The 12,238-nt window shown below is 43.9% G+C and overlaps 1 protein-coding gene across 7 annotated transcripts in view; it reads left to right on the top strand.

The window, feature by feature from the left end:
* The window catches only part of LOC110983101 (leucine-rich repeat serine/threonine-protein kinase 2-like), an 83,066-nt gene that overhangs the window by 37,989 nt on the left and 32,839 nt on the right, over positions 1–12,238 (top strand). For 5 of the 7 annotated variants that reach the window (XM_087135835.1, XM_087135841.1, XM_087135842.1 and 2 more), the window contains 9 exons: positions 188–287; positions 994–1,098; positions 1,701–1,952; positions 3,500–3,673; positions 6,173–6,349; positions 7,786–7,901; positions 9,371–9,458; positions 10,315–10,476; positions 11,421–11,647. In XM_087135835.1, coding sequence (XP_086991961.1) covers positions 188–287; positions 994–1,098; positions 1,701–1,952; positions 3,500–3,673; positions 6,173–6,349; positions 7,786–7,901; positions 9,371–9,458; positions 10,315–10,476; positions 11,421–11,647 — 1,401 coding nt within the window. The remainder of the gene's footprint in view (positions 1–187; positions 288–993; positions 1,099–1,700; positions 1,953–3,499; positions 3,674–6,172; positions 6,350–7,785; positions 7,902–9,370; positions 9,459–10,314; positions 10,477–11,420; positions 11,648–12,238) is intronic. The other 2 variants (XM_087135839.1, XM_087135840.1) reach the window with 2 other exon arrangements.

Raw genomic sequence — 12,238 nt, 5'->3', positions numbered from 1 at the left:
ACATTTGTATTACTGGTCTTTGTTATCATTACTCAGGGCTGGCAAGTCCGTTCCCTCTTGTGCTGTACTTTGGATCTTAACTTATTCAAATCCCCAATGACATTCGTGTTGGTCATTTGAAGGCCCCATGCATTCAGAATATTGACCAGTGATGTCTTTGACTAACTGCAAGTGGCTGCTTTCTCAGGGCGTGAGCGACATTCACACGGCGTTGCATTTGGCTCTTGAGCTGCATCACGACACCATCACAGGACTCCTACTACAGCACATGGGTCACGACAAGGACGGTAAGCTGAAAAGCCTCTTCTCCAAAGAAGAATTTCAGACTGGTATCAAGGCCAAAGATCTCAGTGGATCTCAGCCATCGTAAGACACTTGGGGTGGTATCTTTAGTCCACCCCACAAAGACAAGTGCTGAAGCTGTCCATGTCAAAGCCAATGGCAGATTTGTCAAAAGCTGTCGGTGAATGGGCATACACGAAGATAACTAGAAACTGATTTTTGGCAATTTTTAAGAACGACATAAAAAGTTCTGTTTTGGATTTATATATTATTCCAGGCAGTGCAACATTTTTTTCTCTCAAACAGAATGTAGTGTTGTTATACGAGGAGTTCACTTTGCATACAATTGGCAGAAAGGTCAACCCTTTCTATAGGTGTCTCTCAACTGATGTTATTTCCTACACATTGCCATATGCATCAGCAGTTTGGGCATTAAACCTGCATCGGCTGCGCCATATTTTGAGGATATTTTGATTAACAGGCACATTTGTATAGAATATGTTGCACACTGTGCAGGCACCTGATGGCATTGAATGTGCGGTTGTAATTTTCCTACAACGTCCAATGAGAGAGATCCATACTGTTTGTATCTCTCCTCTGTTTTAACAGAACAGTAACATTTTCAGTAGGTTACAGATCGAAAAGTGTCCAGAGGATTTAGGCTTGGCAAACTTCCATACAACGAAAACGTCTGTCCTTTTTTCTTCAAAGGGGGAGTTGCTACTTGGAGCGGGCTAGGTCTTACTGTCCTTCAACCGCTCTGGTTCTACCCGACGTTCCTGGGCCAGATCGGTCAGGCTTCCCCATCAACTCGAGGTGAGGCTTATTGGCTTCATCCTCAGTCTAATGTCACGCATGAGATCGCTTGTGATGAATACCAGATATTGACTTGAACCTTCAGGGAGAAACAGAAAACAAAGTGACCAACATGGATACATTGTCCCCCTCTGAATTTCAAAGCCAAGAATGGATGTTCTGATATTATTCCAGCATTTTGGTATTCGAAGAAATAATTAATATGCATAACAATTGTTTTCTGTACATGCATGTATTCTTCTGTTTTAGAAAGGTTTTTACAGTAGACAAACCCTTACATTTATGTTTACCGTTTGCTTCTTATGAAATCTTCAAATTTTGTGGTTGAAATCCTGAGTATTGAAGCAAGATAGTGAAGCAAATCTTGGAGTCAGTTTTGATTTGTTTCTCCTTATTTGCATTTGCTTTTCATTATTGGACTTTCATTGAAATGAAGTTTTTGTAGTGTCTGCAGTTCATTTTGGCAAAACTTGAATTCACAAACACCTTGGCATCATCCTCTTGGCTACCCTTAGTCCAGGTTTGTCAGTAGAAGTGGTTATTATATTATAAATATACAAACTGTTTCCATGATTCTAACAATAATGCTCAATTTATAATAGGCAACTCCTCAACAGTTCAGATTGCTAGCCGCATCCGCCACACGGAGGAGAATCGCGCCAAGCGCCGCCAAGCAGTCTTCAACCTTCTCAGCGAGGTCGACGGCTCCCTCAGTTCCAACCTGGCACCTGTGGTCCGCACTTCCTCCCTCAACATCCTCGTCGCTGCTGACCGGGAGCTGTACCCTGGTAGCCCGCCCCCAAAAGGGAGCCCCCTGTTACCGATTTCCCCTGAGAAAGACAGTGCTCAGTCAGGTATTTGGAATTCTGATCCTTGCTATTGTAGGCAGCCATTTTTTTCCCAATACAATAGAAATTCATATTTTTCTCCTTTCATTTCCTGTTATTTCCTCTATTTTCATTATTTTGCACCTAGTAATCATACTTTTGAGGGTCTGCAGTGAGCATTATCGTGTTTTTCCTTCAGGAACCAATATCATGCCAGTGTTGGCCATCTTGATCTGTTTTCTGTGGACACAGACAAACAGTCTTCTGAACACACACCAGTCTAATTCTCTTCTTGTCTCTCAGTTTCAAAGTGAGACTGGAAGTTTCTATAGGCTGCGACTAAAAAGTGTGGCTGCGGCTTGGATTGACACATGTGTTTATTGAAGTTTTTGGCATGTGGCTGGAGCCACTTCTCATAGACATGTGCTAGCCACAGCCATAGCCAGTTGATTGAGACACAACCTGAGCAGTATAGTTTGTGTATTTAGTTATGGAGTGTGAGGGATAGCCATGCTCTGCAGTGAGTTTGTATTTACTTGAAATTTACAGGCAACATTGTTTTACTGCGTTAAAAGCATGTGCCTGGAAGTAATGCTTTGCATTTTGATTCCAATCAGTCAGAGTGACGTCTACAATTCATCCCACAGTGCTTCCATCCCATTCCACCTTGCATTTACTTTGAGAAGTTAACTGATAGAAAATGTCAATTGACATAATGGAGGAAAATATCAGAGTGCATCCAAGATTGTCATTTCTCTCCAACAATTTTCCCCATGAAAAAAATTTGAATATTCTGATTTTCTGAAAACATGAAAATAGAGTTTCTCTGGCATTGAACACTGTAGTCAGGTTTATCTTTTTGTCTGCCTAAATTGATATTGTGATACATATGTGTATCGTACTTTGTACTTAGTTTTTCTCTGGAGCAGCTGCATTAATTTTCATAGGCTTCTCTCATTATGCTAACACTTATCAAATCTATTAAATCCAGCTTACTTATCCAGTGTGAAAACTAAGGCTCAATTTTACGGAGTTGCCTTGTAAAAAATATTGCTGAAGCAAATTTATGTGCTAAGTAGAAAAGTAGTTGAAAACTAGTCACAAGAAATGAACGTGTTGGCTGCTAGTTTGATTTTGCTTTATAGTGAATACGAGAATTCACTCTGTGGAATACACTTACATGCTTAGCAGATCTACAAAATTGGGCTTAGGTTTAGCACTGATGTGAAAAATGTAGTTGAACTCAGACACTGACCAGTGCATGCACCCAAACACTTGTGAGGACATTGGAAAGTCCTCCCAACGGGGCCCACATTTCGCTATTGGTCAAAAGTTATCCTTGTGATGCAGCACCCGGGCATAGAGTTGGGTTTGGGGAAAGATTCAACAACACAAATTGTGAATAAAAATTAACTAAGATAAGGACATTGATTGTATGGAAAAGTCAGGCTTAATTTTGACAGAAAGAGGGGTAGAGAGTTTTGTGATTTACCATTTCCTTCCACACACCCTCTCACCTTCCCTCTCCCCACCCCCAACCACCCCCTCCCCCACCGACACATCATCAACTGTAGTGTTTCAAGTTGGCGAGGCCAATGCCACAGATTTCACGTGCACGGAAAACGCCGCATTCCTCCCTGACACGCTAGACACCAGCGCTTTCTCACTAGGAGAAGAACAGGAACAGGGCCAGACCATTTTGGAGCGCCCCCGCAATCACGAACGTTCCAAGAGTCTCCATGGCACCGGTAGGTGGCCAGGGTTGCTTTGGCAGCCAAAAAAGAGCATATTGTTGGTGAAGGTTTTTATGGTCGGGTTTTATTTGTCTAGTAAGTTGATTTTATTGTGACCTTTTGTCTCCTCCCCATAACTCAAGTGCTCTTTTTGGAAAACTTTAATGCACCATGTCACTGAATTCTTTATTCTATCTCACACGTCTTTTTCTGGTAAAATTCCGATCCTGGTTCCTCACCAATTCAGACTGTTTCAGAGCAGTCAAAGAGAACTTAATTGTCCATCGCTAATTAAGGATGCACTGTGCAAATGAAGTAATGGCTTGCATGTTCTTCCCTTCCTGTTTGGCCAGGTGAAGGTACAAGAACATACTCCTTCTCACTTCCCTCATTTGAATAAAATCCTTCCAGTTCCTCTGTGTTGAACTTCAAGAAATGGTAGCTTTGCCTCATCTTAAAACCTCATAAAAGAAAGCTGTGCACCTTGATTTACTCTTGCGTTTTTAAGAGCAGTGTACACTTTCATGTGTGCTTCATACGGAATGGTCTTTATGGAGGGTTTGCACAGCTGCCATCTTGCAGGTCAGTGCTTTTGTTTCTCAGGGTATGCACAAAATTAGGTTTCCCTGTGGAACAAAACAACTGCTCTGCAAGATGGCTACCACGCAAAGCCTCAATTGAATGTCAAATGTCCGGAAACTGCATGGCTACTTGTTTGAATTGTTGTCACAATAAACACTGAAACATAATTCTGAAGAGCCTATCGTGCCGTTTCACAAGCTCAGGCAGTCTGAAACCAATTTTTATTCCAACTGTCCTCTCGTTTGTCCTTGAGAGAAGTTGTTGATGTAATTTGTGTTGCTCGTGGACACAGGCAGAGTTTGGGTGGCTAAAATTTCCACTTGCATGAGATAACACATCAGTCCAGCACTGGTAATGCAAGGCCAAGGCCGGATTCAATCAGTGACCATTAACCACTTGCTGCCGGGTGCTTTTAAAAATGCAGTGCACACAAACGGGAGATTTTCAAGAATTTCAGTTTTCGAAATTCTTCAAAAATTCATCATTTCATTTAATGGACGTTTACACCCACACGAATGATTGTTTGGTGGCTACTCTAAGCTGACAGGCAACCTTCATTGACTCCTGAGTATTTCAGCCAGGCCTGCTGCCCTGTAAAGAGAGCCCAGAAATGTGAGGTGTTGCATAATTTCCTTTGTCCCCAGTGAGTGCGAGTGGTATCTTTTCAAACATGACTGGATTAGCTTACAGCAGTGCTATGTCACCCATCAATGGGGCCCTGGAGCACTTTTGTCCGCGATGCTAATCCGTGGGCGCGCTATGCCCAAAACAGTGGCGGATTACCTTCAAAAAATGCAAGCCGAAAAATAATGGTAATTCCCAGCAACAGGTCTTTTGTTCCGAGTCATTTGTTACATGGACCGGCTCTTTTGTCCCATTTCAAGCACCCTGGCTCTGCGTATAAACCCATGGTGCTCGAAACGGGTTCCCCTGGCAGCAAGTGGTTAAGACAGCCTTACATGGATTCTTGCCTGGTAACCCATGCACAGAATGCTTCCTGGGGACCATGCTAAAATCCACCAGAGGTTGACTGATGTAGGTGCTTATTGCCAGAGATGCGCTGTACTGTCTAATCTTACATGTAAACTGTGTTCTTTGCATGTCTTTGTTGAAATTATTCTGGCATGGTTGCATTAACTATCAGGCTAACTAATCAAACTCTGCCTTATTAATAAAAGGAGCTTGGCATCAGTAGCGGCATCCGTTTTCTTTGAGATACACCTTCCAATACGGCCGTTTCACAATAGTGCACCACCAAGAGTTTGCAATGCGTTGGCCAGTCACAGTGCGCAAAATTTGTCGACCCAATGCGCGTTTAGAAAGGGTCGACAAATTTCATGCGTTGTGACTGGCCAACGTGTTGCAATCTCTTGGTGGTGCACTATTGTGAATCATCCGTATTGAATTCCTTTATGTTGGAATTTTGCACCCTTGATTTCCTGTTCTTCCACTAATAATAAATTACAGTAAGTCGATATCTTCTGGGTCTCTAAAAGAATTTTTTTAAGTTTATGAGCAATTTCCATGATTTGTGTGCAGACTTTCTTAGCTTTTTTTATGGGAGAGTTTTAAACCATTTGCACTCACTTTTTACACCAGACTGGACCAGTTTATCCTTCACTATCGATATGTGTGGAGATGTGATGGGAATTATCAAAAAGGTCTAAGAAGAAAGAAAAGGTTTTGTTACAAGAAGTAGACTTCTGTAAACCCTTTCAGATTAAGTTTAAGTATTGAAATGATATTTATCCCAAATCAAAACTAGAGGAATGTTGTTCATATACAAGTTGGTCATATTAGTGTGAGAAATTTACCTGAAGAGAAAGGCTGTGAATAGGAATAGCTCACTTTCCTCTGTCTTTAACTAACACTCGGCTCTAACACTCTTTGCACCCCTGTTCTCTCCCCGCCCCTGCCAAAAAACCTCCAAAGATACGGAGGTGGATAACCTCACAAAAGCCATGAACCGGAGACGTCAGCGTTCAGCTGGCGAGATGGACATGATCCGCAAGGTCTCCAGTAGCTTTGTGCCCTGGCGCAAGTCGCTGAGTTCTGCCAACCTGCCGATAAACCCGGACGACCCACGCTGCCTTGAGAGTCTCCAGCGAGGTAGTATGATACGTGTGTTTCGGCCCCCTCCATTGTGGTGGAGTCGCTGGCATGACTGTGGTGTGGGATTCCATGTGGTAGTTTTGTGTGCCAATAACTGCAAGCCTGTTGCTTTTGTTGCCGTGTGTGTTGTGGTTGTGAGGGGGGAGATTTTAGAAGAAATTTCAGTATCACCGAGTCCATCACAAGTCCCTACCAGTCATCCAGTCTCAAGCTACTCAAATGAACTGTGACAAAAGCATTCCTTTGTCATTGTTCACTCTCTTACTTATGACCGGTCTTGGGACTTGATGTGTGATAGGATTCGTGAAAGGATTTGTGATAGACTCGACTACAAAGATCACCGTTGAGTGATTGTTCACTGAAATTTGAGTGGTGGGAACAAGATATGAAACTGAATTCACTGCAAGTCCAGTCACAAGTAATGGGTAAGACCGCATCACATGTGCACATTGGCAAGAAGAATCGTTTGTGCCTAAACTTGCCCTATGTTTAAGTACTCCCAGAAGCCCTTTGGTATCACTTGACAAGAGACTGTTTGGTGATAGCAAACATACATCGGCCTGGGTTACAAGTAGCCTGTAAGTTTGATCTAGTAGTCCCCTCGCTTCTTTTGGGTAGGGGAGAAAGATAGAACCTGTTGGCCTTGATAACTTGATCTGTCGCATGATTTACCGTTGTGTATCCTCGTTCTATAACTTACTTGCCTTTCACCGTCAGCATGATTTTTGGAGAGCTCTGCATGTTGATTTGCACCATTTGCACTAGTTAACCACAAACACTTGCACCGTTGTTTGACTGAAAAGACACTGAATTAATTCTAATAATCAATAATAATGACTGTATGTAGCGTCAAATTAACAAGGCGTTTGTTATTATCCTTGCACACTGTGCCACAAACGTTCCTAAAAACATCTCAGCTCCCTGGATGGTCTAGAGCTCTGTGCCGCCATATTAGGCACAAATGGCTTACCAAATACACCAACCATCTCAACTCTCTCAGGTACCCAGCTATACTCCTGGGTGGAGAGTGGCAAGTAGGTGTAAAGTGACTTGCCTAAGGTCACAACCTGTAACCAGCAGGTAGATTCGAACCCCAGCCCCTACGTCCGTGAGTCACAAACCCCAACAACTCTCCCCCAGGCCTCCCAAACCTACCTTTGTAATTCCTACATGCAGTTCCCCTCTCAGTAAGGAATTCATATTGGCACCTTTCCCATGATTGCAAACATCCAGCCACATCCGTGAAACCTTTGCTGCCAAGATGCTTGCAAGTAGAAGTGTTTTCCAGGAAACATCTCCCTCCAAATAGCCTGAATGCTGTGGACCTGTGCACATAAATAACTTGGACTTCCTGTTTCCAAATATATCATTTTTTTATAACTTTGCTTTTTTGTGATTGGGTCCATTTTTTTATCGATGCCATTTGTCCTCAGGACTGAGGGAGCAGAGTTCTGTCAGGGAATCCTTCTCTGGAGGAAGTTCTTCCCGTCCGCAGTCACCCAGCCTTCTGAGTATCGAATCCTACATAAACATCCGCTCCAGATCCCAAGTAAGCCTGTCATATGCCAACTAGTCATTAGTCACCAGCCACGAGGAGAAAACTTTCAGCTCGCAGTATAAAATTGCAAAACAGATATTAGTTTGGGATAGCTGTGTTATTCCTGTTTATATCTCTGAAATTGCAAGTGAAGATATGTTCCACAGAAAATTGGCCCCACTTACCGGTATCTTTAATATTTCTAGTAGTTTGGCCTGTTTGTCACTCCCTGTAAGAAACAACCTAAATAGACGAAAGTCATCAATATTCACATTAAAAAAAATCATCTTCAATCATTTTGAAATCTGTCATGCTTGAATGAATCCTACAAAATGAATCTTAATGCCATTTTTCCTGTAATTTTCTCTGGTGTGGATCAGAGCCGACTCAGCTCTTTCTAGTGATGTATCACTCAGTCTGGCATCCCAATGAAAATGGACATTATGTGGGTGAAAAATGTTGAGGGTTCCTACTGGTTGTGCAAGATTCTTTACAAGGCCTTTAACTCAAAAGTGGCTGTGGCGACACTCCCAGATCATTTTGTTAGTCAAAGTCACATTTGGAGGATTGCACTGAGAAATTCTGCAGATCAGATTACAGACTAAAGCAGCCAAGTTCCTGTTCATCGGGCATTCCACTAGACGAATTGTGTGTGTACAAAACAAACAGGCAATGAGACATGTCCACGTCTACCACTAGAGACTTGGGGAAAACTGTCGGCACTTGACCAGTCAGCCACCCCTAGAGACTTGGGAAAAACTGTCGGCACTTGACCAGTCAGCCACCCCTAGAGACTTGGGAAAAACTGTTGGCACTACACCGGTCAGCCACCCCTAGAGACTTGAGGAAAACTGTCGGCACTTGACCAGTCAGCCACCCCTAGAGACTTGGGGGAAAACTGTCGGCACTTGACCAGTCAGCCACCCATAGAGACTTGAGAAAAACTGTCGGCACTTGACCAGTCAGCCACCCCTAGAGACTTGGGAAAACTATCGGCACTTAACCTGTCAGCCATCCCTAGAGACTTGAGGAAAACTGTCGGCACTTGACCAGTCAGCCACCCCTAGAGACTTGGGAAAAACTGTCGGCACTTGACTAGTCAGCCACCCCTAGAGACTTGGGAAAACTGTCGGCACTTGACCAGTCAGACACCCCTAGAGACTTGGGAAAACTGTCGGCACTTGACCAGTCAGCCACCCCTAGAGACTTGAGGAAAACTGTCGGCACTTGACCAGTCAGCCACCCCTAGAGACTTGGGAAAAACTGTCGGCACTTGACCAGTCAGCCACCCCTAGAGACTTGGGAAAAACTGTCAGCACTTGACCAGTCAGCCACCCCTAGAGATTTGGGAAAAACTGTCAGCACTTGACCAGTCAGCCACCCCTAGGAATATAGATTGCCACATCACGTATAAACACAAAGCCCTGTGCATGAAGTGGTCAAAGTTTGTAATGTTCTTGTTTTTTTGTGGTCGTTTATAGCCTGAAATTGAGATGAGAAGTGCCCTGTCTGTGAGCCAGGAGAGCTCTGAGGATCGATACCAGTCTCCCTTGGAAAGGTCTCAGGCCAGTGAGTACAATGCTATAAAACATGTCATGACATGGCTGCAGCTGATATTACTCTGTTCAGCAGTAAATGCACTTCATGACTACGGTAAACACTGTCATTGGCCTTGGTTGATAAAAGATGTGTATCTCTAGATATAAACCAAGATTAAAAGCTTAACTTGCCAAGGTTGATAATGTACTCCACTGTCATCTGATACTGATGGTCATAAGCGGCACAACAGTCAGCCCAATACATGCAATATGAACCCCCGCACCAAATGTCTCTAGGAAAGCCTGTGATGTTCCACTGTAAGGTATGTCACCTGAATGTTGTAATAAGCTTTGCTGCACTTTTCACGTTTTGTAAGTAGACCATACATGTATTTAAGATGGTCATCTTTGAGAGGAAAATGCTTATATTCCATGGAGCCAGTTTTTTTGTTCTTTTTTTTTGGCATACCCAGCAAGACTGGGGAGAGTCCTGGAAATCTCAGAAGCTCGTAGCGCTTCAGAATAATATGTCTAACGGGGTAAATGATTTTGAGGTCATGTTTACAAGCTTGGGATTTTTAACTCACAAATTCTGGATTAAGATTTTTGTTGGATTTAGTCATTCAGATTTTGCTATCTTTTCTGCACTTTCTGCTAACAAACTACCCAAATGCAAGATTCTCGATATCAGATCGTTTGACGAGAGAGCTCAGTCCTTAAAGCCAGTTAAAACCCTAAAAAGCACAGGATTTCAATATTGTCACTGTCACAGTACCAGGGCCGAATGTTTGGCGATATCACTTCTTCCCTCAAGCTCACACCGTGTCCAAGACATGACCAACAGCAGTTTCTAACCCTTCCCCTCACCCTCCTTTTTCTTTCCCCAGGGTCCAAGGTCAGCCAAGTGTTCTCCTTTGGCAGCGTGAGCGACAGCAGCACGACAGACATGGAGTATGCGGAATCGTCCCAGCCCTCAGGGGTCATGCCTGATGTCGTCCCCACCGTGTCCCCCTCCACCACACAGTGGCATAGCACGCCCGTCCAGAGGAGTGAGTAGTCAGAACCCAGACCAAAACCAATGAAACCGGAGTTGCAAAACTTAGCAAAATGTCAACAGCATGTGTCATTTTTAATTTTTGTTTTGAGTTTATGACAAAAGGTGGGAATGTTGCGTCGGTTTTGATCGGAATCAAGCGTTGGCTCCTTTTGTTAAAATGAAAGTGAGATCAAGTCTAGTGTGAGACAATGTGGCCATCAGTTGGGCGTTTATCGCCGGTTTTAGAAACATGAAACGACTGAAAATATTTCTATTCCCTTGAATTGGATGCTAGTTAATGGCAGTGTTACCCCCTCCGGTAAATGCTAGTGTCCACGTATTCTGCCCAGTGGAGAAAGGATCAAGTAGCTTGAAGTGACTAGAGCTTGCCCAGGGACACAGTATTTACGGGCTACGGTAGGATTCTATTCTGTGAACCCCTGATCATAAGCACCGGGATGTATTCCCTTTAAAAGTGAGAAATGGCTACGCTGCCATGCAGTGAAATCCTGTCAGGTTGATAAACAGCGTGCTTGCACCTGTTTGTCCGTGTTTGCTACAGAGAATGGATAATCTGAATGTGGGCAAACGTGAGGGTTTTCATGGGCATACCTATGTCGTATGATGCCCAGACTGTACGAAATACAGACACATTCACTGTATTGCATAACGACTTGGTGCAGAGAATAGTGACAGCTGACAAGGACAGGGGAGGAAGAGGAAACCAAGTTTCATAGGACACCGGCCGGATGTACTTGTGCAGTGGCGTCCAAGACTGTCTTTGCAGAACCACTCTTGGTCGCCAAGTCTTGTTGGAAGTGTTTATTAAGAAATAAGCGGGATCCATTATGGACGTACTCTTGATCAGAGGTGTTGTCATACTTTCAGTTCTGCATCAGCATTTCTCCACTGTAAACCCATCTTCCCCTCCCCCTCTGTGACCTCCCCCCACCCCAGAGAATCGTCGGAGCTCAAGGCACATGCTCCACCTCGGCCAGTCCATGCTGGACGTTCCCGAGGCATCGGAGATCCACGTGCACCTCCTGGACCTGTCGGCCAATCGCATCACGGACCTGCAGTGCCTGGCGCAATCAGAGGGCAGGCTAATGGGGCAGTTTGCCTTCTTGGAGAAGTTGGACCTGAGCAATAACGCGCTGGAGGAACTCCCATCCCAATTCACTCAGGTAAGCTCACACCTTCACCTTCCTTCCCTAATCTGGACATTCCTCTGCTTTCATGCAGTGAAGAAAACTTGGTGGTTAGTGCTCATTTTTCTTGAACTGTGATCACGATTTTCAGCTGGATTTTTGTAAAATGTTTCCCTAACTGTTCCTTTCCTCTTATGAGAGGTAACCCTAACCCCCAAATGCCTCTAAATCTCTTTTCAGAGAAGGGGAAATGTCCTGTGGACATGGTTCAGTCCAAAGTACATTTTCCCTTCCTGCATCGTGTGGACGTATTTTGTTCACGAGTCCACTCTAGGTTAGCCCACCCTCGTTTCTGTTACATATCTTGTGTCTTGTGCTTTCTGACCTTGTATTCTGACATAGGACAGTCTCACTAGCTCACGTGACCCGGCTTACATCCGTCATTGTCATAGGTAATGACTGCACAGCCGCACCTTGCATTTGGGTATTATACAAGTGTTTGAAGCTTTGATAAGCATGAGAAAAATAGGAAACCAACGCCCAGTTGTGAATTGGTACGCCGCCAACCGTACAGATGGTGACCATTACGTCATTCAGTAAAGGAGTAACAGTAATTTTCCCTGACTA

This window comes from Acanthaster planci, linkage group LG04, assembly GCF_054643075.1.
Source record: "Acanthaster planci isolate LZ-2023a linkage group LG04, COTS_SCS, whole genome shotgun sequence".
NCBI classification, from domain to species: Eukaryota; Metazoa; Echinodermata; class Asteroidea; order Valvatida; family Acanthasteridae; genus Acanthaster; species Acanthaster planci.
This window is presented reverse-complemented; position numbering and strand designations above follow the sequence as displayed.